General features: G+C 39.6%; 2 protein-coding genes across 3 annotated transcripts in view; one reads left to right on the forward strand and one right to left on the reverse strand.

Annotated features, from left to right (window-relative positions):
- Positions 1–242: 242 nt before the first annotated feature.
- On the reverse strand, positions 243–9,981 carry ndufb6 (NADH:ubiquinone oxidoreductase subunit B). The gene is made up of 4 exons (XM_034188945.1): positions 9,716–9,981; positions 7,245–7,337; positions 3,258–3,302; positions 243–378 (listed from the first exon to the last, which is right to left on the reverse strand). The coding sequence occupies exons 1-4, from the start codon at positions 9,893–9,895 to the stop codon at positions 313–315; spliced, it is 384 nt and encodes a 127-aa protein (XP_034044836.1). The 5' UTR covers positions 9,896–9,981; the 3' UTR covers positions 243–312.
- A 1,664-nt stretch (positions 9,982–11,645) lies between these two features.
- The window catches only part of LOC117525879 (PRELI domain-containing protein 1, mitochondrial-like), a 35,060-nt gene continuing 26,131 nt past the window's right edge, over positions 11,646–20,574 (forward strand). For both annotated transcript variants that reach the window (XM_034187814.1, XM_034187815.1), the window contains exons 1-3: positions 11,646–11,794; positions 16,241–16,447; positions 16,638–16,863. In XM_034187814.1, the coding sequence (XP_034043705.1) occupies positions 16,356–16,447; positions 16,638–16,863 (318 nt within the window). In that variant the 5' untranslated portion in view covers positions 11,646–11,794; positions 16,241–16,355. The remainder of the gene's footprint in view (positions 11,795–16,240; positions 16,448–16,637; positions 16,864–20,574) is intronic.

Raw genomic sequence — 20,574 nt, forward strand, 5'->3', positions numbered from 1 at the left:
ATTCTATTTATGTAACAGTATTTCAAATACATTTGCATTTAAAATGCTCTTTACTTAATACAAATTAGATGAGTTTCAGATTCAGAACCTGGTATTTTGTGAAGCAGTTTCCCAATTACAATGCAAATTTGACAATTTTTTTTTTCCATTTTGAGGATTAAATATTCATCTGAGCCTCGCCTGTGAAACCAGCAAAATAGAAATTTAATATTTCCTTATTTTCACAAATCTGTAGATTTGGATCATTCATAAATTACTTTATTGTATTTTCCCTCCAAAAAACAATCAAACACAGTCAATTCATGCAATATTTCAGTGATGCTCATGGGTCTTGGGCAGATCTGGGATAACTTCCCTTGTCTCCATAACCACGTCACCCTAAGCACAAAGACAAGGAACAGAAAGTCAAAAACACGTTTAATTTCGCTGAAACGTTTAAGAAGCTTCTGCAGATAACAGGGGGAGAAACTCAGGTATAACATTTCAGTAAGGAGCTGCTTGGACGGTACAGAGAGACAAGTGTCAAACTTTATTATAATAAGTACAGAGAGCTTGTGAGCCTACATACAGAAAATCTATTGATCTGTATCTCAAAACATTACAATATCGTGAAAAAGTTCAATATTATTGTCACATATTTCAGAAAGTGAAAATATATAATCTACACTTATTACATATAAACTAAAAAGTTTCAAGCATTTTTTTATTTTAATCTTGACAATTATGGCCAACAGCTCAAAAAATAAAATAAAATAAGGAAAAACACATCTCAAGATATTAGAATATTTCAAATCATTATATATGCAGTATAAATACCATGAATCTCCATCTGGTTAAAACCACAATGATGGTGACAACTGCTGACTTGAGTTGTCCCGAAGACACCCACTGATGTACTCCACAAGGAAGGTAAGTCACAGAAGGGCAATGATGAAAGTGCTGGTTGTTCACAGTGTTGGATCAAAGCATATTCATATAAAGCTGACTGGAAGGGAAAAAGTGTGGTAGGAAAAGATGCACAAGAAACAGGGATGACCGCAGCCTTTACAAGATTGTCAAACAAAGCTAATTCACTGAAGTGCGCTTGTTTACAGTGCAGAAGGTTCCCAGTTCAAGGCCATCCACCAGGAAAGACAACCGGTATAAAACTTGCACCAAATAAACATGTAGCTTCACTTCAGATGTGCTGTGGTGAATCTTGAGTGAATACAAGGGAGAAGCCGGAGGGACTTCACAAGCTTCACAAGGAGTGGGCTGAGGCTGGGGTCACACGCAGACGGGTCCAAGAGATGGGCTACATGTGTCACGTTCCTCGTGTCAAGCAACTTGTGAACCAGAGACCATGTCAGAAGCATCTCACCCTGACTACGGAGCAAAAGAACTGGACCACTGGTCAGTGATTATTACCAAGTCCTCTTTTCAGATTAAAATAATTTTTGAAGAATTTCTGGAGGAAGAGCAAAGAGGCACAGGAGCGAAGTTACCTGAAGTCCAGCACAAAGACTTGGGGTGCCATGTCATCTACTGGTGTTGGTCCACTGTGTTTTATCAAATCTAAAGTCAACATAGCCGGAACACTTCATGCTTCAGTCTGCTGACAAGTTTTACGGTGAGGCCGATTCCCTTTTCCAGGACTTGGCATCTTCCCACAGTGCCAAAACTACTCATCACTGGTTTGCTTGCCAAGGTATTACTGTACTCAATTAGTCCCATAGACAATGCCTGACAGATTCTCTGTGTAGTATTGTCAAGAGGATGATGAGAGACACCAGATCCAACAGTAATTTTTTAGATACACATTCTCTAATTTTTTGAGCTATAGGCCAAAAAAATAAATGCTTGAAACATTGTAGTTTGTATGCAATGAGTCTAGAATATTCCAGAAATTTCACTTTCTGAAATACGTGACAAAAAAAAAATCATTTATTTTTAAATTTATTTAAAAAATATGCAATTCTAATTTGGTGAGATGCACCTGTATATATGCACTTAACTTTATATATACACCTTAGCTACAAACTTTCCACATTAATTTTCCCTTAGAGAACCTATTCTATTTCATTCAGCAATAATTGTGTATTGAGCCCATCAGAATGTTTTCCCACATTAAACTTCACTGGCTACCGAGGAACAGGGTCAAGGGAAAATCTCCATCATTGAAATTAACAAAATATTATGGTTCCTAAGTGGTTTAATGCCCCAAGGACCAGTCCAACCAAGGGAAGGAATAAGTACTTATAAAATCATATCTGTCAAAAGTGTGTGTATTCAAATTAAAATTGCTAATGACTTACTACTACCATGGGCGCAATTTGGTGGGGGACAGGGGGGACATGTCCCCACCTTTTCAACCAGGGGGGACAGAATATGGAATGTCCCCCCCACTTTCTGACATATGTGTTTACTTGAAACATGCTATGCCAGTCTTACGTGCAAACCATGTCAGTCTTATGTGCAAAACCATGTCAGAATAGTATCTTTGTTTCTACAAGTTTGTATTTTTAGCAGTATTGACTTGTTTACAACACCTGTTTCTTGTTTGTCACATTCAGAATTTTCTGGGACTGCATTTGCCCAAATTTGAAACCAAAAATAGTTGCCTCTAGGGACTAGTGTCTACACATAAGTATCAATGGACTAGTAGTAAATCAATATGCTAATTTACTAAATTCTAAAAGTTAGAAAAGGAAATCAGAAAAGCTATCTGAGACCTCAGAAAGTCCATCTGCAATTATTGCTTGATCTCCAAAATCAGTTAATTATGTTCAGTATGAGTGTTGTCATTAGTGCCACTTCGAAAATTAAATTCATGATAAGTAATTTATCCTAAACTTATGATCTGTTGTTTTTTTCAAACCTATGCAAAAACAAATCTTGAGAAAAAAAATACAGTATGCGGTAGTTAATAATTATTAAGAGCCTGTTCTTTCATATTTATGAATACATTTTACCACATTGCAGTTGTTTTTTTAATGAGAACTCAACCGATCATTCTTTTTGAGTTCTACACATGTGGTGATACCTTATTTACACCAGGATGTTAATAAAATCAATGCTGGCTATTCTCAGAATAAAGTACTTATATTCACAGTTTCAAATTGTATAAGTCAAATGGTGTCCACTTTATGGTAGTGAAACTGTAGTGTAAAGGTTTGTTAGTTATGGGGTATGTAACTGTATGGCCTCAACCGTAGTGGTGAAACAGTTAAACAATAGCGCAGTTAATAATTATCGTTAAATTAACATTTCATACTTACTGGGAACAACCTGGGATTCAGTTCCACAATGCCATAAGGCCTATTCTGTGAGAGACAATGACAGAGTTAGTACACTTGTAAGATCAATGCATCAACACTTTTCTTTAACCTCTTAAGCCCTAGAGGCTATTTCACCAAATCACATACCCATACATTATGATTTATTTCTCAGCTTGTACAAGGTCAAAAATGCAAAAGTTTGGATCAGCTAAAAGACAGGTCCTAGGGGATGTTGTGGATGCAAAAAATTTGAAAGTAAATAATACTTGGTAAGGGTAAATGAGGTTTTTTTTCCCCCCCCAAAAAAATTAATTCCGATTTATGTCTTTATTTGCTTGGCGTTTCAGCTGTGGTAAGTTGATATGTGATTGAAGTGGATACTTTTGAAGAGGAGACTTCGCTTGACATTTTGATGTATAATAAGTGTATGTTGGTGTCAGTATTGGTTAGTTATGAGTGTTCAAATGTTCCAAAACAGGGCAAGTCCCCAAATTTGGGGACTCTAGGGTTTAAGAGGTTAAAACAACGATTAATAGTATTTTTCCCATGTCAATGCAAAAGAAACAGCATTTTATAAAATCCTAACAATCCTATGTTTAATTCTGCATTAATTCTTTGATAACGTTAACATTTTGATGAGCTCATCAAAAACTGCGTAGAGGCCCTAAACCAGGAATCTGAAACTAGGATTAACAGTTTGCAGATTTTGTTCCAATTTCTATCTGATCACCTCAGCAGATGACTTAACTGATAAACCGCTATGAGTTGAGGAGACAAGTTCATTAGTGAAACTATCTCATGAGATCATCAGAATGTCAGCCATTTATGGTAAATACTGGACTTGACTTAGCATAAATAATCATAGATTGAACTCAATTCCAAACACCAGAACAGGAGATCAAATTCATGAATTTATTTTGGAAATAAAACATAGTAATTCCCATCAGTGGTATTAATTAATTCTACATTCCAATCCATCAATATTTCACATATGGACTGCCTTGTTGGTGTGCAACCAGTCCGCTCTGTGTCAGTCTGCTCCTGTCAGATCTCAGACACTAAGCAGCGTGGGGCCTGGTGACTACTTGGATGGAGACCTCTTTGGAAGACCAGGGTGACACTGGAGTTGCGTCAGGAAGGGCATCTGGCATAAAACTTGTGCCAAATGCCAATGTGGTTACAGCTGTATCTGCTGTGGTGACCCCAAACAAAATGGGAACAGCAGAAAGGTAGACAACAACATTGCCTTGTTGGTCTCAGTGCCACACACACAAAGTGATACTTCATTTTACAAAATTTGCTTTTTAGCTGCCAATTTGACAGAACTGTGGAGTACTAGGCCTAAAAGAAAAATTGTTGATTGCAAGTAGCTTAATTTTTCTCTATGAAATGATAAGATCTGTGAAAAAAATGCAGTGTTAAAGCATTACTGTTTGGAAAAAAATACCTTAAAAGCCTATCAATTAAGCCCCACGACAAACCGGCATCTAATCCAGGGTGTACCTGCCTCATGCTCTATGACTGCTGGGATAGGCTCCAGCCCCCTACAACCCTTAATTGGACTAAGCAGTTGAAGATGAGTAAGCCTATCAATTAATGTTTGTTTTTATTTTGGGGAAAACACCCTTATAACGCACCATTTTTCATCTACAAATCCAAAAATGTACACGACAGCATGCCCGTGGACCCCCCTGAGGGTGATGCAGCTGCTTTCTCACCCATCACACACTTCTTCCTGAGCAAAACTATTTCAGAGATAACCTTCTTTGGCCAGGTGAAGACTAGTTAGCAAGTCGTGCTTTTTTTTTTGGTTAAAAATAAATAAGCACACCATTTGAATCAAATATTAACAGGGTGGTTTTGTGCAGTTTAGTGTTAAGATCGTCATTGCAGGTTATAATCATTTTATTGTTTCATATTCTGTTGTAATGAGTTAATGCCACACACTCCAACACACACAGTAGGTAGAGGTACGCGCTTCTAAAGCTGGTTTGTGAGCTGCCCATGATCACAATTTATTCATATCGTATTTATTTATTTATATAAATGTTACGTTTATTTTCAGCCTGTTGCTGATGATGTGACAAGGTGAGCACGATGACTGATTTAATTGTCCACATCTTGAAAATGACGTTATGTTTCAGAAGTCGGTGGCATCGTGCTTATGACTAACATCAGCATGATCAACTCTGTGAGCATTTTATTACAAATATCTGTAATAGTATAGCTTGCTGTGTGGATAATTATCACTACAGATCATCTTAATAACATGTGCTGCAGTTTTTTCATCGAGTGAGGTGGCCACTACAGTGAGAGTGCAGCTCCAACTCTTTAACCATTTGGCTTAACCGGGCAAGTTTTATCAATAAATGCAGGATGTTTCAAAAGTCAAGTAACTATGTTACATAACCATGACTTCAATTTTGTCTGAAATAATCGTGATTATGAATTTTGCCATATTCAAGCAGACCTACTTGTGCCTTAAGTAGAAACTACATTTGACCACATTACAGGATGTCAAACTGACATTGAAAAATTGGAACGGATCCAAATCTGTACATGCTGCCCGTACAATGCTAGCATCTAATTCACACATCTTTACAAACTTAAAACCAGAGGCAGGTGATCCCGGTGTCGCCAACAGAACGGTCTCCTTGAAAATCGGTTCCCCGATGACGCGGTTCACAGATTCACACCTCATTTCTACTTCAAACTGCACTCCAGTCATCATCTATCTCAGCGACAGATATCTGAAGCTTTTGTACAACAATCATTTCCATGTAAATTCAGCATTATTTCATCATAAAGGCGGTGGAAGCGATCAGAGTGTGTGGCTAAACGAGCAGCTAGCTGATGCGTTCACTGCGCATCGGACATTTCAAGGATCCACCATGTAGAGTTTATTTATGTCCAGAGTTTATGGATCCAGTGATCAATTTCATATTTATCTAGTTTGAGACTCAATAAAATGTTGCTGACATAGAAAACCTATAAAGCCTACTTTTAGTATTCAGAAAATTCACAAGTAGTATCGATAAGGGAATCAATAAGGAATTGGATCGATAAGCAGAATTAATATTGATAAAATCTTATGAATACCCATCCCTACATAAGACAGTCCAAACTATACCTTTGTGGAATTGTTATGCTCAGACAAATAATAATACAATAACATGCTTTTGGAGGGCGGTATGCATTTTCAGAGGCCCGACGTTCATGCCCGCAATGACAGATATCTGTCATTTTGGGCGCCTGGGCATGAACGGAGGGACTCAGAAAATGCATACCGCACAACAAATGCATGTTATTTGCATTATTATCACTTTTTACTGAGATACACAACACGCAACGCGTACATAAAAAGTTGGCTCAGTTTAACTTTTGTCGTGTCGGCTGGCGCACGCTGCTCTCCAAATCCGACAGTGCGTCCTCATCAAGCTGGCTGCTTTAGCTGCTGTTCATTGTTGTATTATCCATGAGAAAATCATCCGGAATATCCATATTGGGATCAAAACACACTTCTCGCCTTTTCATGTTTTCCTCTGTGGACAGTTTTTTTCCCCCTCTGCAGACAGTTCTTGGGCTGCGCACGCGCTATGACGTCATTTGTTTACACACAGCGGGCGGGTATAGCCAGGTAGCATCGACGTAAATCTACGATACCAGCCTAGCAACGCCTCGGTAAAGTGATAATAATGTGGTATAGTTTTCAACATGATTGGAGCATTTTAAAATTTTGGCCCCTGTGTAGTTCTTTATTGACACCTGTAGCTCATTAGAAGTCAGCTCCAGGATGGCCCTATAGTTGAAAATAAACAGTTAATTGAGAATATGTGTGCCACATTTGATGCTTTTATCACAAAATGCACAACTGTTATGGAAATTTTAGTTAAGCGGCTCCACTAATCACACGACACTGACCCATTCTGTACTTGTAGTGCACGGTTGTGTCCTGACAAAAAAAAGTTTTGATTTCTGATGACTTACAGTGGCGTGGTACTTCATGCAGTAGTGAGTAACCCAAGCAGGAACCAACAGAAACGTTAATGTGTATAATCCACCTCTGTATGCTTTGTAGGTCTGTCAGGAGATACACAATAGACACAGGTCAACACTGAAAATACAGAAACCACATATCCTATTGCTAACAGACAATGCACGCTACAACCTAGAAGGCAGTTTACTCTCTCAATATGAGAGCGCAAACTCCTTTAATTTTGCCTCTTCAGTGGTGACAAGAAGCCATACACTGCAGTTATTTTTCATTTGCTCTTTACAATTACATGGTGACTGTGTTCCGAAGCAATACTGCTCAGATTAAACTTGTTTTATTCCTGAGTAGAAACATCAACTCAACAGCAAAAATAGAGCCCAGGATGTGTTCCCTTTCAGCTATTTTTTGCAACTTGTTTTTTTTGCAAATTGGAATAAATGTAATTTTTTTTTTATGGAGAGATATGTCCCTGCTTTGCCATACCAGTTCACTATACATGTGACTGACAAACATGATTTAACAACACCAAGGTGGCACAACGGATTTGTTTAAAGCACTGCTGCTTCACAGCAAGAAGGTCCTGGGATCGCTCCCCATTTGTTCCTTTTCTGGATGGAGTTTGCATGTTCTCCCTGTGTTTGGGTGGGTTCCCTCTGCATGCTCTGGCTTCCTCCCACTTCCATGGGCCCTTGGGCAAGGTCTTTAATGCCCTATTGCTCCCAGTGTGTAGTGAGTGCCTTGTATGGCAGCACCCTCACATTGGGGTGAATGTGAGGCATTATTTGTAAAGTGCTTTGAGCGTCTGATGCAGATGGAAATGCACTATATAAATGTAGTCCATTTACCATATTTACCATTCCAAAGACATGCAGGTTAGATGGATTGTAAACTTGAAAGTGACTGCGAGCATGTGAATATGTTTGTTTGTGCATATGTGGCCTTGTGATGCACTGGCGGCCTGTCCAAGGTGTACCATGCCTATTGCACAATGACTGCTGGGACAGACTTCAGCTCCCTCGTGACCCTTAATTGGAATAAGTGGGAATAGCAAATGAATGAACAACAAAAAATGTCCAATTATCTCTCCTTACAAAGTCAAGATCATACAATGCAAGTCCCTTCAGCTTCTCCCTTGGTTTCACTCAGTGATGCCATAGCAGATTTGAGGTGGATCTGCATGTTGACTTGGCACAAGTTTTACACCAGATGGCTTTGAACAGGGAACCTTCTGCACTTTAAATAACCACGCTTAACAGCTTGGCCATCACTCCTGCACAAGTGAAGATCATACAACATGATGCATTATTTAAACAAAAAACTTCTAATTATCTCTAGTCGAAGACTTTGGAATATAATTATTCTCCTTCATGCACATCTTCACATGGTGTACTACAACTGTGATGTTTTGTTTAAATCCATAAAGCAGTTTAGGATGAGAAGTTAGGTTAACATAAATTAAAAGAAAGAGGAAGCAATGGAGAGTCCAGCTATCCTCTTCTAGGGCAGCATGGTGGCTTAGTAGTTAGCACTATTGCCTCACAGCAAGAAGCTCTGGGATCACTTTCCACCTGGTCCTTCTTTTGTGGAGTTTGCGTGTTCTCCTCGTCTTTGCGTGGATTCCCTCTGGGTACTCTGTCATCCTCCCATTACTAAGATAGTGGGTGGAGTCACCCCACTGCAAACTTGCCCCAGATGAAGTCACCCCCATCCAGGTGAAGTCACCTACTTTTTTCAGTGAAGTCACCCCACTTCAGCTATTAATGAGTTGTTTAAAGTTAGGGACCTGCCAGTGGCCCTGCAATAACTGGCGTCCTGTCCGGGATGCACCCTGCCTCAAGCTGTGATTGGCTCCAGACCCCAAACCTTCTGCTTTGTGAATATCATGCAGAAACTGGAGATTAAAATTAAATTTGTCCAAACTCAATTTGACATATAATTTGTCATAATTATTGATTTGGTACTGCTTTCATTGTGTTGTCTTGTTGTATTTTTTTTTTAACTTTTGCCAGACCACAATGGAAACAAGCGTTTCTCGCTTTCTTGTGCTATCTGTGTATTTTAATGGGCAATTACCTATGTATTTTGCGCATTATTTTACTCAATAAATTCAATCAATCAATCAATCGACAAAACTTAACTTCCCGGGGTGCCGAGTTCCAGGTGCTGGTTGTTTTTAGAGTCAGGACGTTTTGCCTCACAATCTTAATATAAAAAAACATCCCGTTTCTTCGTTGTTACTGGCACAGTTTGATACACTGAGGATTTACCTTACACATTCTTTTAGCGGGCTAGCACTGAAGCTAACTTAGCTCAAGTCTAGTTTTTCCACGGGCAGTCTGCTATTAGTTATTCTCTCGCTAACAGTACCCTATAACATGAGATGGTTCCCCTTTAATTTTTCGTGTGCATGTTGCTATCGCAGGTGTTTATTTAGTTTGTTGTTTGTGCGTGTGTTAGCACTCACGTAAATCCTCCACAGGCTCTTTGGCTCCAGAAACCGAGTCCAGAACGTGTCGATAGCGTTCGGAGGTTTAGGCTGTATCACCGGCTCCCTCGGGCTCAGCTCCTGGTCCTTCAACCACTGCCTCCGGAGCTTTGTAAGCTGGTCGAAGCGAAGCTTCTCGTCTGGTGTGTAGCCAGACATCGCTAACTTCAGCTAACCTCAACAAACCTACAATGACACAATGGAGGACATTGACGTACCAACGAAGAAGAACCACAGGCCCTGGCTGGAACGCAATTTCAGTGCGACATCTAGTGGATTGGAAATATTAAAGCACACAGCGTTCCACGTTAAATTAGATTTAATAATGAAAAAAAAAGGTCTAGAGACCCTGACGTCCTTTGGACAGAGAGTAAGTTTGACCAGATATGAAGAAAATGGCATAAAGTAAGTCATTTGTATATATTTGCATGAAACTGGCCCTCTGGAAGGCCCTGGAGGCCACAGGATTCAATTGGAAATACCAACTTACCAAGGCCACATAGTCCCCCAAGGAATGTCTGCACACAATTTCAGGAAAATTCTTTGAATAGTTTTTGAGAAAATCAGAGGAATGTGATACAGATGTTTTCTTCAAAATTTTCAAAGTGCTTTTTTTTAACAGTGCAATGAATTTTCAACACAGAATTTCTAAACATCCTAGTTTTATTTAGGATGCTTACATTATTTTACTTTGCACACAGAAACAAAATTATTTCACAAGAAATAAAAAAAACCTACCAGGGTCAAAATTACTAGTCCTTCTGGTGCTAATAGTTAATTGTGTGTCCTTTTTGCTGGATAATGGCCTGCATTTGTTTGTTGTACTTGTACTTTTCAACAAGTCTCAGCCATGTCTCCTGAGGAATCCCAGCACGTTCTTCTTTGGCAAATCTCTCAAGCTCCTCCAGTTTTTATGGTCGACATGGACCATGGTTTTTAGTTCACCCCACAGATTTTCAATGGGATTCAAGTCGGGGCTTTGTGCAGGCCAGTCAGTAACTTTCACTTTGGTCTTCTGGAGGTAGTTCTTCACCAGGAGCGATGCATGTTTTGGGTCAATGTTGTATTGGAAGACAAAGGGATGACCCAGACCCAGTTTTGCTGCTGCCTGCTTGAGGTTTTCTTTCAAAATCTTCACATATCTTTCTTTCTTCATGATCCTCTCCACCTTGAGAAGATTCCAACTTCCAGATGCAGTGAAGCATCTCCACAGCATAATACTCCCATTGTCGTTTTTCACTGTGGGGACGGTGCTTTTTTTTAGGTTATATGCCTGTCCCTTCTTTCTCGAAACATAAGTATTGTCTCTATGGACAAAGAGCTCTAGTTTTGTCTCATCTGACCAAAGGACATTCTTCCAGTATGCATAATCTTTCTCTAGGTTGTCCTCCTTAGCATACTTCCGTCTGGCTTGAGGGTGTCTCTTCTGCAGAAGAGGATTTTTTTTTCTTGGTCTGCAACCTTGCAGTCCATTCCTGTCCAGAACTCTCTTTGAGGCTAGAATTGCTGACTTCCCCAAGTCATTCACTAGTGTCTTTCCAGTTGTTCTGGGGTATCTGACACATCTCTCACAAGTATTCTTTCGAGAGTCTTTGAAATATTTTGCTTCCTACCTCTGCCAGGCTTATTCTGTAGTGTGGCTTTCTTTGAATTTCTTGATGATACTTCTTACACCAGTTCTTGACATTTGAAAACACTGTGATAACACTATCTCCTGGATTGTGAGCATCAACAATTCTTTTCTCAAGTCTAAACCGATTTCTTTAGTTTTTGGCATGATGCTTCTTCAAGTGCCAGCTCAAACCCTTACTGAAGTTTTTATACTGTTTGTGTGTGTGTGTGTGTGTGTATGTGTGTGTGTGCGTGTATACTCTTGTTTTGAAAGTCTTGTCCGGATGTAGTATTGCCATAACATTATCTGTCTTGTTTTGTCACATGCAACACGATGGCTGTAATTAGCATACCTTAGCTTTTTGTTCTGTGTGTTTGATGTACGTTTTCAGTATGCAAAATGTGCTTATTACTTTAAATAAGCCTTTTTAATAGCAGTCATCTCAGGTAAGAGTTTACGAGATGATTCTGAAACTTCGATTGTCTTGGTGGTAGTTGTGTTTAGCTAGCAGTGAGCTGCTGTCTGACTGATGAATGAACTAAATTAATGCAACTAGCGGTAATGTTAGCCGGAGTTATTTAGCCAAAAAAAAAAACTTAAACTGACACGTAACGTATTGCAGAAGTCGTTTGAATGTGACAGTACGCGTACTGTCCATATTGTTAATACGCAATTCGCAGGTAGCGCTTCTGATTGGCTAATCTAGGTCACGTGATTATGACTGTCGCACCTTTTGCTTTATTGTTTCGTAAACATTTGCTCTTGTTCCAAAATATTTCTAAGTATGCGCGGTTATGTTGAATGTCATATATGCATTTTATACTTGAAGCAGACAAAAACGAAATGTTAATGGCAGTGGATAACACTCACCTATAACGATATTTGACCGGATCTCTTCGCTGACTGGCTAGTTAAAATGACATCATCGTAGAGTTTATTTCAACATGGCTGCTCCCTCGGCATTGAGTGTTCATGCTAATTTTTCATCTTTTAATGCTGTTTTGGGTGCCTTAAAGTCGTTTGAATCGGAACAGAAAATCAACTACTGGCGGAGGGATTCTCGGACGCTAAAAGCAGCTCAGAAACGTGGCATAGCCGTGCCCAAAATTATTTCCACCGTGTGGCGAAAATTATTTCCACCAGCACTTTTTGCCACATGGTGGAAATAATTTCGGGCACGGTGGAAATAATTTTTGCAGTCTTGGTAATTTTCTGTGTAGGGCGGGGATGATAAACAAAACTTGCAAATTCAAGACAGAATAAAAACGAAAACACAGAAGTCCACGTCGGCACGTGTGTTTATCCTGTTTTTTCTCTGTCAGTGTCATGTCTGCAAAACCTTCGATCAGTCCACCCCTGAAAATAGTGAATGGTAAAATCTGCCAATTTTCAATAATGAAGATCACCAATATCGAGCTACTATCATGAATGTGAAATAAGGAGATCTTAAACTCCTCATCTATAAGTTCCCACCCGACCGCGGCCATTCCGTCGTGAATAAATTTAGACAGACATCAAAACAGCGCAAGCTGGCGATCTTAAACTCCGATCGCCTTTAAGTTCCTGCCTGACCGGGGGTGTTCTGTCGTGAATAAATGTAGATGGCCGGCAAAACAGCACAAGCCGCGTATGGCGAAATATCATCCAGTTCAACTTTGCTGGAGCTGATTTCATCACAGGTTCTGGTACGCATGATGTCATTTGAATTAGCCAATCAGATAGGAGATCCGGCAAAACATCGCTGGCTGTAAGTTTGCCGGGTCCGGCAAAATATCCACTACCTAATTGCTGGGACTCGAACTATTAGATCAGAAGTCCAATCCTACCTAAATAGAGTTTTGCAAATCTCTTTATCAGGTAATCTATCAGTCGAAGGTACAACCCCTGGCAAAAATTATGGAATCACCGGCCTCGGAGGATGTTCATTCAGTTGTTTAATTTTGTAGAAAAAAAGCAGATCACAGACATGACACAAAACTAAAGTCATTTCAAATGACAACTTTCTGGCTATAAGAAACACTATAAGAAATCGGGGAAAAAAAATTGTGGCAGTCAGTAACGGTTACTTTTTAAGACCAAGCAGAGGGAAAAAAATATGGAATCATGAAAAACAAAAGAACGCTCCAACACATCACTAGTATTTTGTTGCACGACCTCTGGCTTTTATAACAGCTTGCAGTCTCTGAGGCATGGACTTAATGAGTGACAAACAGTACTCTTCATCAATCTGGCTCCAATTTTCTCTGATTGCTGTTGCCAGATCAGCTTTGCAGGTTGGAGCCTTGTCATGGACCATTTTCTTCAACTTCCACCAAAGATTTTCAATTGGATTAAGATCCGGACTATTTGCAGGCCATGACGTTGACCCTATGTGTCTTTTTGCAAGGAATGTTTTCACAGTTTTTGCTCTATGGCAAGTTGCATTATCATCTTGAAAAATGATTTCATCATCCCCAAGCATCCTTTCAATTGATGGGATAAGAAAAGTGTCCAAAATATCAACGTAAACTTGTGCATTTATTGATGATGTAATGACAGCCATCTCCCCAGTGCCTTTACCTGACATGCAGCCCCATATCATCAATTACTGGAAATTTACATGTTCTCTTCAGGCAGTCATCTTTATAAATCTCATTGGAACGGCACCAAACAAAAGTTCCAGCATCATCACCTTGCCCAATGCAGATTCGAGATTCATCACTGAATATGACTTTCATCCAGTCATCCACAGTCCACGATTGCTTTTCCTTAGCCCATTGTAACCTTGTTTTTTTCTGTTTAGGTGTTAATGATGGCTTTCGTTTAGCTTTTCTGTATGTAAATCCCATTTCCTTTAGGCGGTTTCTTAAAGTTCGGTCACAGACGTTACTCCAGTTTCCTCCCATTCGTTCCTCATTTGTTTTGTTGTGCATTTTCGATTTTTGAGACATATTGCTTTAAGTTTTCTGTCTTGGCGCTTTGATGTCTTCCTTGGTCTATCAGTATGTTTGCCTTTAACAACCTTCCCATGTTGTTTGTATTTGGTCTAGAGTTTAGACACAGCTGACTGTGAACAACCAACATCTTTTGCAACATTGCGTGATGATTTACTCTCTTTTAAGAGTTTGATAATCCTCTCCTTTGTTTCAATTGACATCTCTCGTGTTGGAGCCATGATTCATGTCAGTCCACTTGGTGCAACAGCTCTCCAAGGTGTGATCACTCCTTTTTAGATGCAGACTAACGAGCAGATCTGATTTGATGCAGGTGTTAGTTTTGGGGATGAAAATTTACAGGGTGATTCCATAATTTATTCCTCAGAATTGAGTGAGTCCACATTTTTTCCCTTTGCTTGGTCTAAAAAAGTAACCATTACTGACTGCCACAATTATTTTTCCTGGTTTCTTATAGTGTTTCTTAAAGCTAGAAAGTTGCCATTTGAAATTAATTTAGTTTTGTATCATGTCTGTGATCTGCTTTTTTTTTTCTACAAAATGAAACAACTAAATGAACATCCTCCGAGGCCGGTGATTCCATAATTATTGCCAGGGGTTGTATTAACTGTGCAGTGAATTCACCAGAATATTGAATTTGCCTTTTGTGATGTTACTAATTGCTGGGTAAAAATAAATACAACCTTCGCCATCTTCATTCAGTGTGGATGACTCCATGACTTCTGTGAATGCCAGAATTTTATAAACTGCCTTCTTGATCAGTGATGAAGAATTCTTGATAGTTCTAAAAACCAGCCGATCTTTGATAAGTACCTTGTGACACAATACCATGTTTTAAAGTTTCAAGTCACTTGCATCTATAATTTTTCAATGCTAAATGTGAAGAAAACACACAGGATCTGCATCTATACCTTCTTTCTAGTGATAATGAAATTACTTTCTGAAGCTCTCTGGCTTTTGAATCATGTTGATTCATAAAAGGTAGTGATGGTAAAATTAACATAGTTTTTCAGAATGTTTTGAAAGCGAGTTTCACTACCGTGTTCCGGAGTCTGTCTGAAAAACATCAACTGTTTGAAAACCTTTCATTTTGATTTACTCCCTCTGGTTTTAAAACATGACATAATTCCATTAATGAACTATGATTGCATGTGTTTTGATTCACAACCGGTGCTTGAGTAACAAAAAAAAAAAAAAAAATTGCACTAAATATGAGTTCCTTGTGATGCGATTGACTGTAACATCATATGACCTGCTTTCAAAAAAATATTTGTGCCCCTGAAAACCTCAGATCATATTCGTAAGGTTTTGCCTCAGTTCCTGAGTGCTTTTACCGAGCGTTATTTCTCTTTTTACGTTTTTGTGTACTGACTGGTTTCAGACCTGTAATACTTTGTTCATTCCCATCAGAACCTCCGCATTTCTGACAAACTGATTTTGTAATGGCATTTTTAATGGAGTCTGATATAAGAAAATATGCTACGAGAGAATAATGTCCAAAGCTAGAGAGGTTTGAAGAGGAGACTAGTTTTCATTTGCATCAAAATGATGCCCTTTCACATAATTGCTGCACAGGATAGACCCTCCAGAAATTTGTGATTTTAAATTGATTCAACAAATAATTCAACCAATATACATATATATGTGTGTGTATATATTGATAAATTGGTTGAATTATTTGTTAAATTCATTGTTGAAATCCTGCCATCGGTGATGATTTGTTTTAATTAAACAGTCGGATTCCCCTTGTCCGCACCAGTTCTAAGTCAGCTGCTATGCGCCAGCCGAGGCGCTGGAGGGAGCTTTTACCAGGTGTGCTCTTCTGATCGGTCTCAATAGAACTTTCTCAGGATAATTCCTTTCCACACACAAACAGATGTTGTTTTTTGTAGAGAAAAAAAAGGGAAAATTCTGAAGTTTGCACCATACATGAAGTTTCACATTGTCTCTCTCTTGCAGGATTGGGTCAAACTTTGAATGGAGTCGGGGCCACAGTTTCTGTTGTCTTGTACAGTTGTAGTGAGAAATCTGAAGGTTTGGTGTTGCGGGCATTCTGCACTTCAACAAGATAAGAATGGTCAAATATTTCTGTCATAACACAGACATCAGGAGTACATGGGACCATGTGGTCTCTGCTTTCTGGCAGAGGTATCCCAACCCTTTCAGGTGATATTTAAAGTGGTAATGTTTTACCATGTGCCCTTGTGGGATGTGTTCAAGATTTGTGATTTTCATTAACTCAGAGTTAAGCTTCTAAATTTTAAACAATATGGTTTAAAATGATTAAGGAGAATTTTGAGTATTAACTGTAAGCACTAGCCATCTTCTGACATTACTGTGTTTCACTGCTGGTCAGCACCCATGTTCTCACAGAGGATGTTGTGTATCGGGAAGTGACTGCAGACCAGAAACTCCTCTCCAGACGCCTCCTGACGAAAACCAATCGACTGCCTCGCTGGGCAGAACGCTTCTTCCCTGCTGGAATATCTCGCTGTGTGTACATTATTGAGGACTCCATTGTGGACCCCGTCAACAGGAGCCTGACTACCTACACCTGGAACCTCAACCACACAACCCTCATGGTGAGGCCTGTGATTGTGTGTGTGGTCTCTCACTTTAAGTGTGACATTTCCTGAACATGCTTGTTCTCGTTCAGTCAGTTTCCTGTTAAATACCTTTGAAATATGGTGGGTTTCAAACTGGGGGGTGTGCCCCCCTGGGGGGCACCAGAGTTCTTCGGGGGGGGGTGTGTGCAAAAAATAACTGTAAACGCTGTTAACCAACAAAAATGAAGGGGGGGAAAAGAAAACATTGTTAGCTAACATGCCAGGAGCAAAATGGATAAATATGTATAAAGTTTAATTAATATTAATTATGTTAAAACGTGTTAGTTACATCATAGATGTTTAAAAACACACAGAGGTGTTTAAATGTTAAAAAGATGTTTAAAATGTGACAAAAAAGGTAAAATAGAAGAATAGAAAGTTTTTAAAAACATGCTTAAAATGTTTGAAAAGGGTGTAAAATGTGTGAAAGAATAGAAAATTCTTTAAAAATATGCTTAAAATGTTTACAAAGGCTGTAAAATGTGTAAATGCATGGACAGTTCCTTAAAAACACATAAATATATTTAAAATGTTTAACGTGTAAAAGAATAAAAAGAAACACACAAAGATGTTGAAATTGTGTGTATGTGTGTCGTGGGGGTCGGGGGGCGCAGCTATTCATTTGTTCTCGGGGGGGGCTCGCTCACTGTCCCACACTTTGAAAACCCTGGGTTTAAATAATCAAGCAGGTGTTGCAGCTGTGTGTAAAAACAGGTGAAGCCTGAAGAAATGAATGATTTTTGGTCATGTGATGGAGGTGTCAGACTGGAGGCGAGTTTAAAAGCACTGTGCACTGCTCTGATGTTTTGCAGATGGGTAGCTTGAACAGGCTGATGACATCACAGTCTGCTCCATTGGTTAGTGCAGGACTTTCAGAATTCATACTGACTGAATCTTGATCTCTGCTTCCCTCCACAGCATGTCTTTTTCCTGGTTCTCTCCCTCAGCCCCAACCAGTCCCAGCAGAAGACTGCCCCTCCCTGAGCCTGGTTCGGCTGGAGGTTTCTTCCTGTTAAAAGGGAGTTTTTCCTTCCCACTGTCGCCAAGTGCTTGCTCACAGGGGGTTGTTTTGACCGTTGGGGTTTTTCCGTAATTATTGTATGGCTTTGCCTTACAATATAAAGCACCTTGGGGCAACTGTTTGTTGTGATTTGGCGCTATATGAATAAAATTGATTTGATTTGAATTTGTATACCGTTTATCATGCCCACCTCTATGTACCAGGGGCCAGAGGTGTTGTAGAACCAGCTTCTTAAGGTTTTTCTTATCGTGTGACACTGAAGCCGCAGGCCATAAATCATTAAGCGCATTGGGATGTCCTTTCTTTGGCACAGGAACTATACAAGATGCCTTCCATCCTGACCTTAGGGCCCTGTCCCACTGGCGTTTAGGATTTGCATATGGATTGTGCACAAACTTGGCCCATATTCGCCAAAAATCCGCAATATCCGTGTAACGTGCCTGTATGAGTCAGCCGTCATCCGAACATGCCCGTGATCATCCGCAGAGGCACACATGTCCGCAGCCAGGATTTTTGAGCTGTTCAAAAATCTGAATGCGGATGACATCCGCCTTACATACTCCATACATACTCAATTCATACACAATACATACTCACTCTGCGCTGTAAATCTGCCGTTAACCGCTGATATCCGCAACTGACGGGGATTTGCGGCTTGGCAGCGGACCGGGACAGTGTGTAAAACAGATATATATCGTGCCCATCATGTCCACATCACAACCTAAAATATGTTGTAGCGAATGCATACAAATTGTCCACGAATAAAGCATTTTTATTACATCTGCTTTGCAGCTGATTTGCGAACAATCTGTGAATGCATAACAAACACGTCACGTACACCCAAAGTACTACAACCCCTGGCAAAAATTATGGAATCACCGGCCTAAATCATCACGCAATGTTGCAAAAGATGTTGGTTGTTCACAGTCAGCTGTGTCTAAACTCAGGACCAAATACAAACAACATGGGAAGGTTGTTAAAGGAAAACATACTGGTAGACCAAGGAAGACATCAAAGCGTCAAGACAGAAAACTTAAAGCAATATGTCTCAAAAATCGAAAAATGTACAACAAAACAAATGAGGAACGAATGGGAGGAAACTGGAGTCAACGTCTGTGACCGAACTTTAAGAAACCGCCTAAAGGAAATGGGATTTACATACAGAAAAGCTAAACGAAAGGCATCATTAACACCTAAACAGAAAAAAACAAGGTTACAATGGGCTAAGGAAAAGCAATTGTGGACTGTGGATGACTGGTTGAAAGTCATATTCAGTGATGAATCTCGAATCTGCATTGGGCAAGGTGATGATGCTGGAACTTTTGTTTGGTTCTTTTCCAATGAGATTTATAAAGATGACTGCCTGAAGAGAACATGTAAATTTCCACAGTCATTGATGATATGGGGCTGCATGTCAGGTAAAGGCACTGGGGAGATGGCTGTCATTTACATCATCAATAAATGCACACGTTTATGTTGATATTTTGGACAATTGAAAGGATGTTTGGGGATGATGAAATCATTTTTCAAGATATAATGCATCTTGCCATAGAGCAAAAACTGCAAAAACATTCCTTGCAAAAAGACACATAGGGTCAATGTCATGGCATAGGGTCAATGTCATGGCATAGGGTCAATGTCAATGAGCAGATCTGATTTGATGCAGGTGTTAAATTGGGGGATGAAAATTTACAGGGTGATTCCATAATTTTTTTCCTCAGAATTGAGTGATTACATATTTTTTTCCTCTGCTTGGTCTAAAAAAGTAACCGTTACTGACTGCCATAATGTTTTTTTCTTGATTTCTTATAGTGTTTCTTAAAGCCAGAAAGTTGCCATTTGAAATGACTTTAGTTTTGTGTCATGTCTGTGATCTGCTTTTTTTCTACAAAATTAAACAACTGAATGAACATCCTCTGAGGCAGGTGATTCCATAATTTTTGCCAGGGGTTGTATATGTGGCAGAAAGCGACATACCTGCCAGTCAGTGCTGGTCCAGCTGTGTAAATCCACAAAGACGTAGCTGCTGCAATCCAGGACTTTTATTTAACACCAACAAAAGGAAGAGTTGCGGTTTATCCACAACTCAAGCTGAAGTCTGTTGTCTGACACCCTCAAAAAAAAAAAGAAAAAAAAAAGTCTCACACCCCCAGCGGCTTCCCCCCTCCCACTCCCCAAACTCATGAACAGTTAACCCTCGCATGACAAAATGAACATTGACTCTGTGATCAACTTGTCCAAGTCCAGCAAATGCTCCAGAGGCTGTATTGTTGGTGTGAATAATGATGCCGACAGCCCGAGTGTGCTTCTTTGCCGTGCATGCGCAACACGTGTGCGATGCATTCATAATACACCCGTAATACTGCCGTGATAATCTCAGTGTGTCGGATCAGTTTCCTCACTACATGTGTTATATAACTGTGATTGTTCATCATATATTCGCTATATATTATTAATATATCCGTAATTCATACTGGGACATTTGTCATTTTTGGCCGTTTTTGCTGCGGACGACAACTAACGCCCGCAATTTGTATACTCAATTCATGCGCAATTAATCCTCTCCCCAGTGGGACAGAGCCCTTAGGCGCCTTTGTTTTTCAGAGCAGTCAAAGAAATGAGAGAAAGAGAGAACACTCCTGCCTCTACACACACTTTAAGCACAC

This window comes from Thalassophryne amazonica, chromosome 15, assembly GCF_902500255.1.
Source record: "Thalassophryne amazonica chromosome 15, fThaAma1.1, whole genome shotgun sequence".
Lineage (NCBI taxonomy): Eukaryota > Metazoa > Chordata > Actinopteri > Batrachoidiformes > Batrachoididae > Thalassophryne > Thalassophryne amazonica.

Excerpts from the sequence above, each read along its gene's own strand:
- ndufb6 (XM_034188945.1), bottom strand. The coding sequence starts at position 9,895 with ATGTCTGGCTACACACCAGACGAGAAGCTTCGCTTCGACCAGCTTACA. Across the intron at positions 7,338-9,715 it reads AGAGCCTGTGGAGGATTTAC|ACCTACAAAGCATACAGAGG; the intron begins GTGAGTGCTAAC and ends ATCTCCTGACAG. Across the intron at positions 379-3,257 it reads TGAATCCCAGGTTGTTCCCA|GGTGACGTGGTTATGGAGAC; the intron begins GTAAGTATGAAA and ends CTTTGTGCTTAG.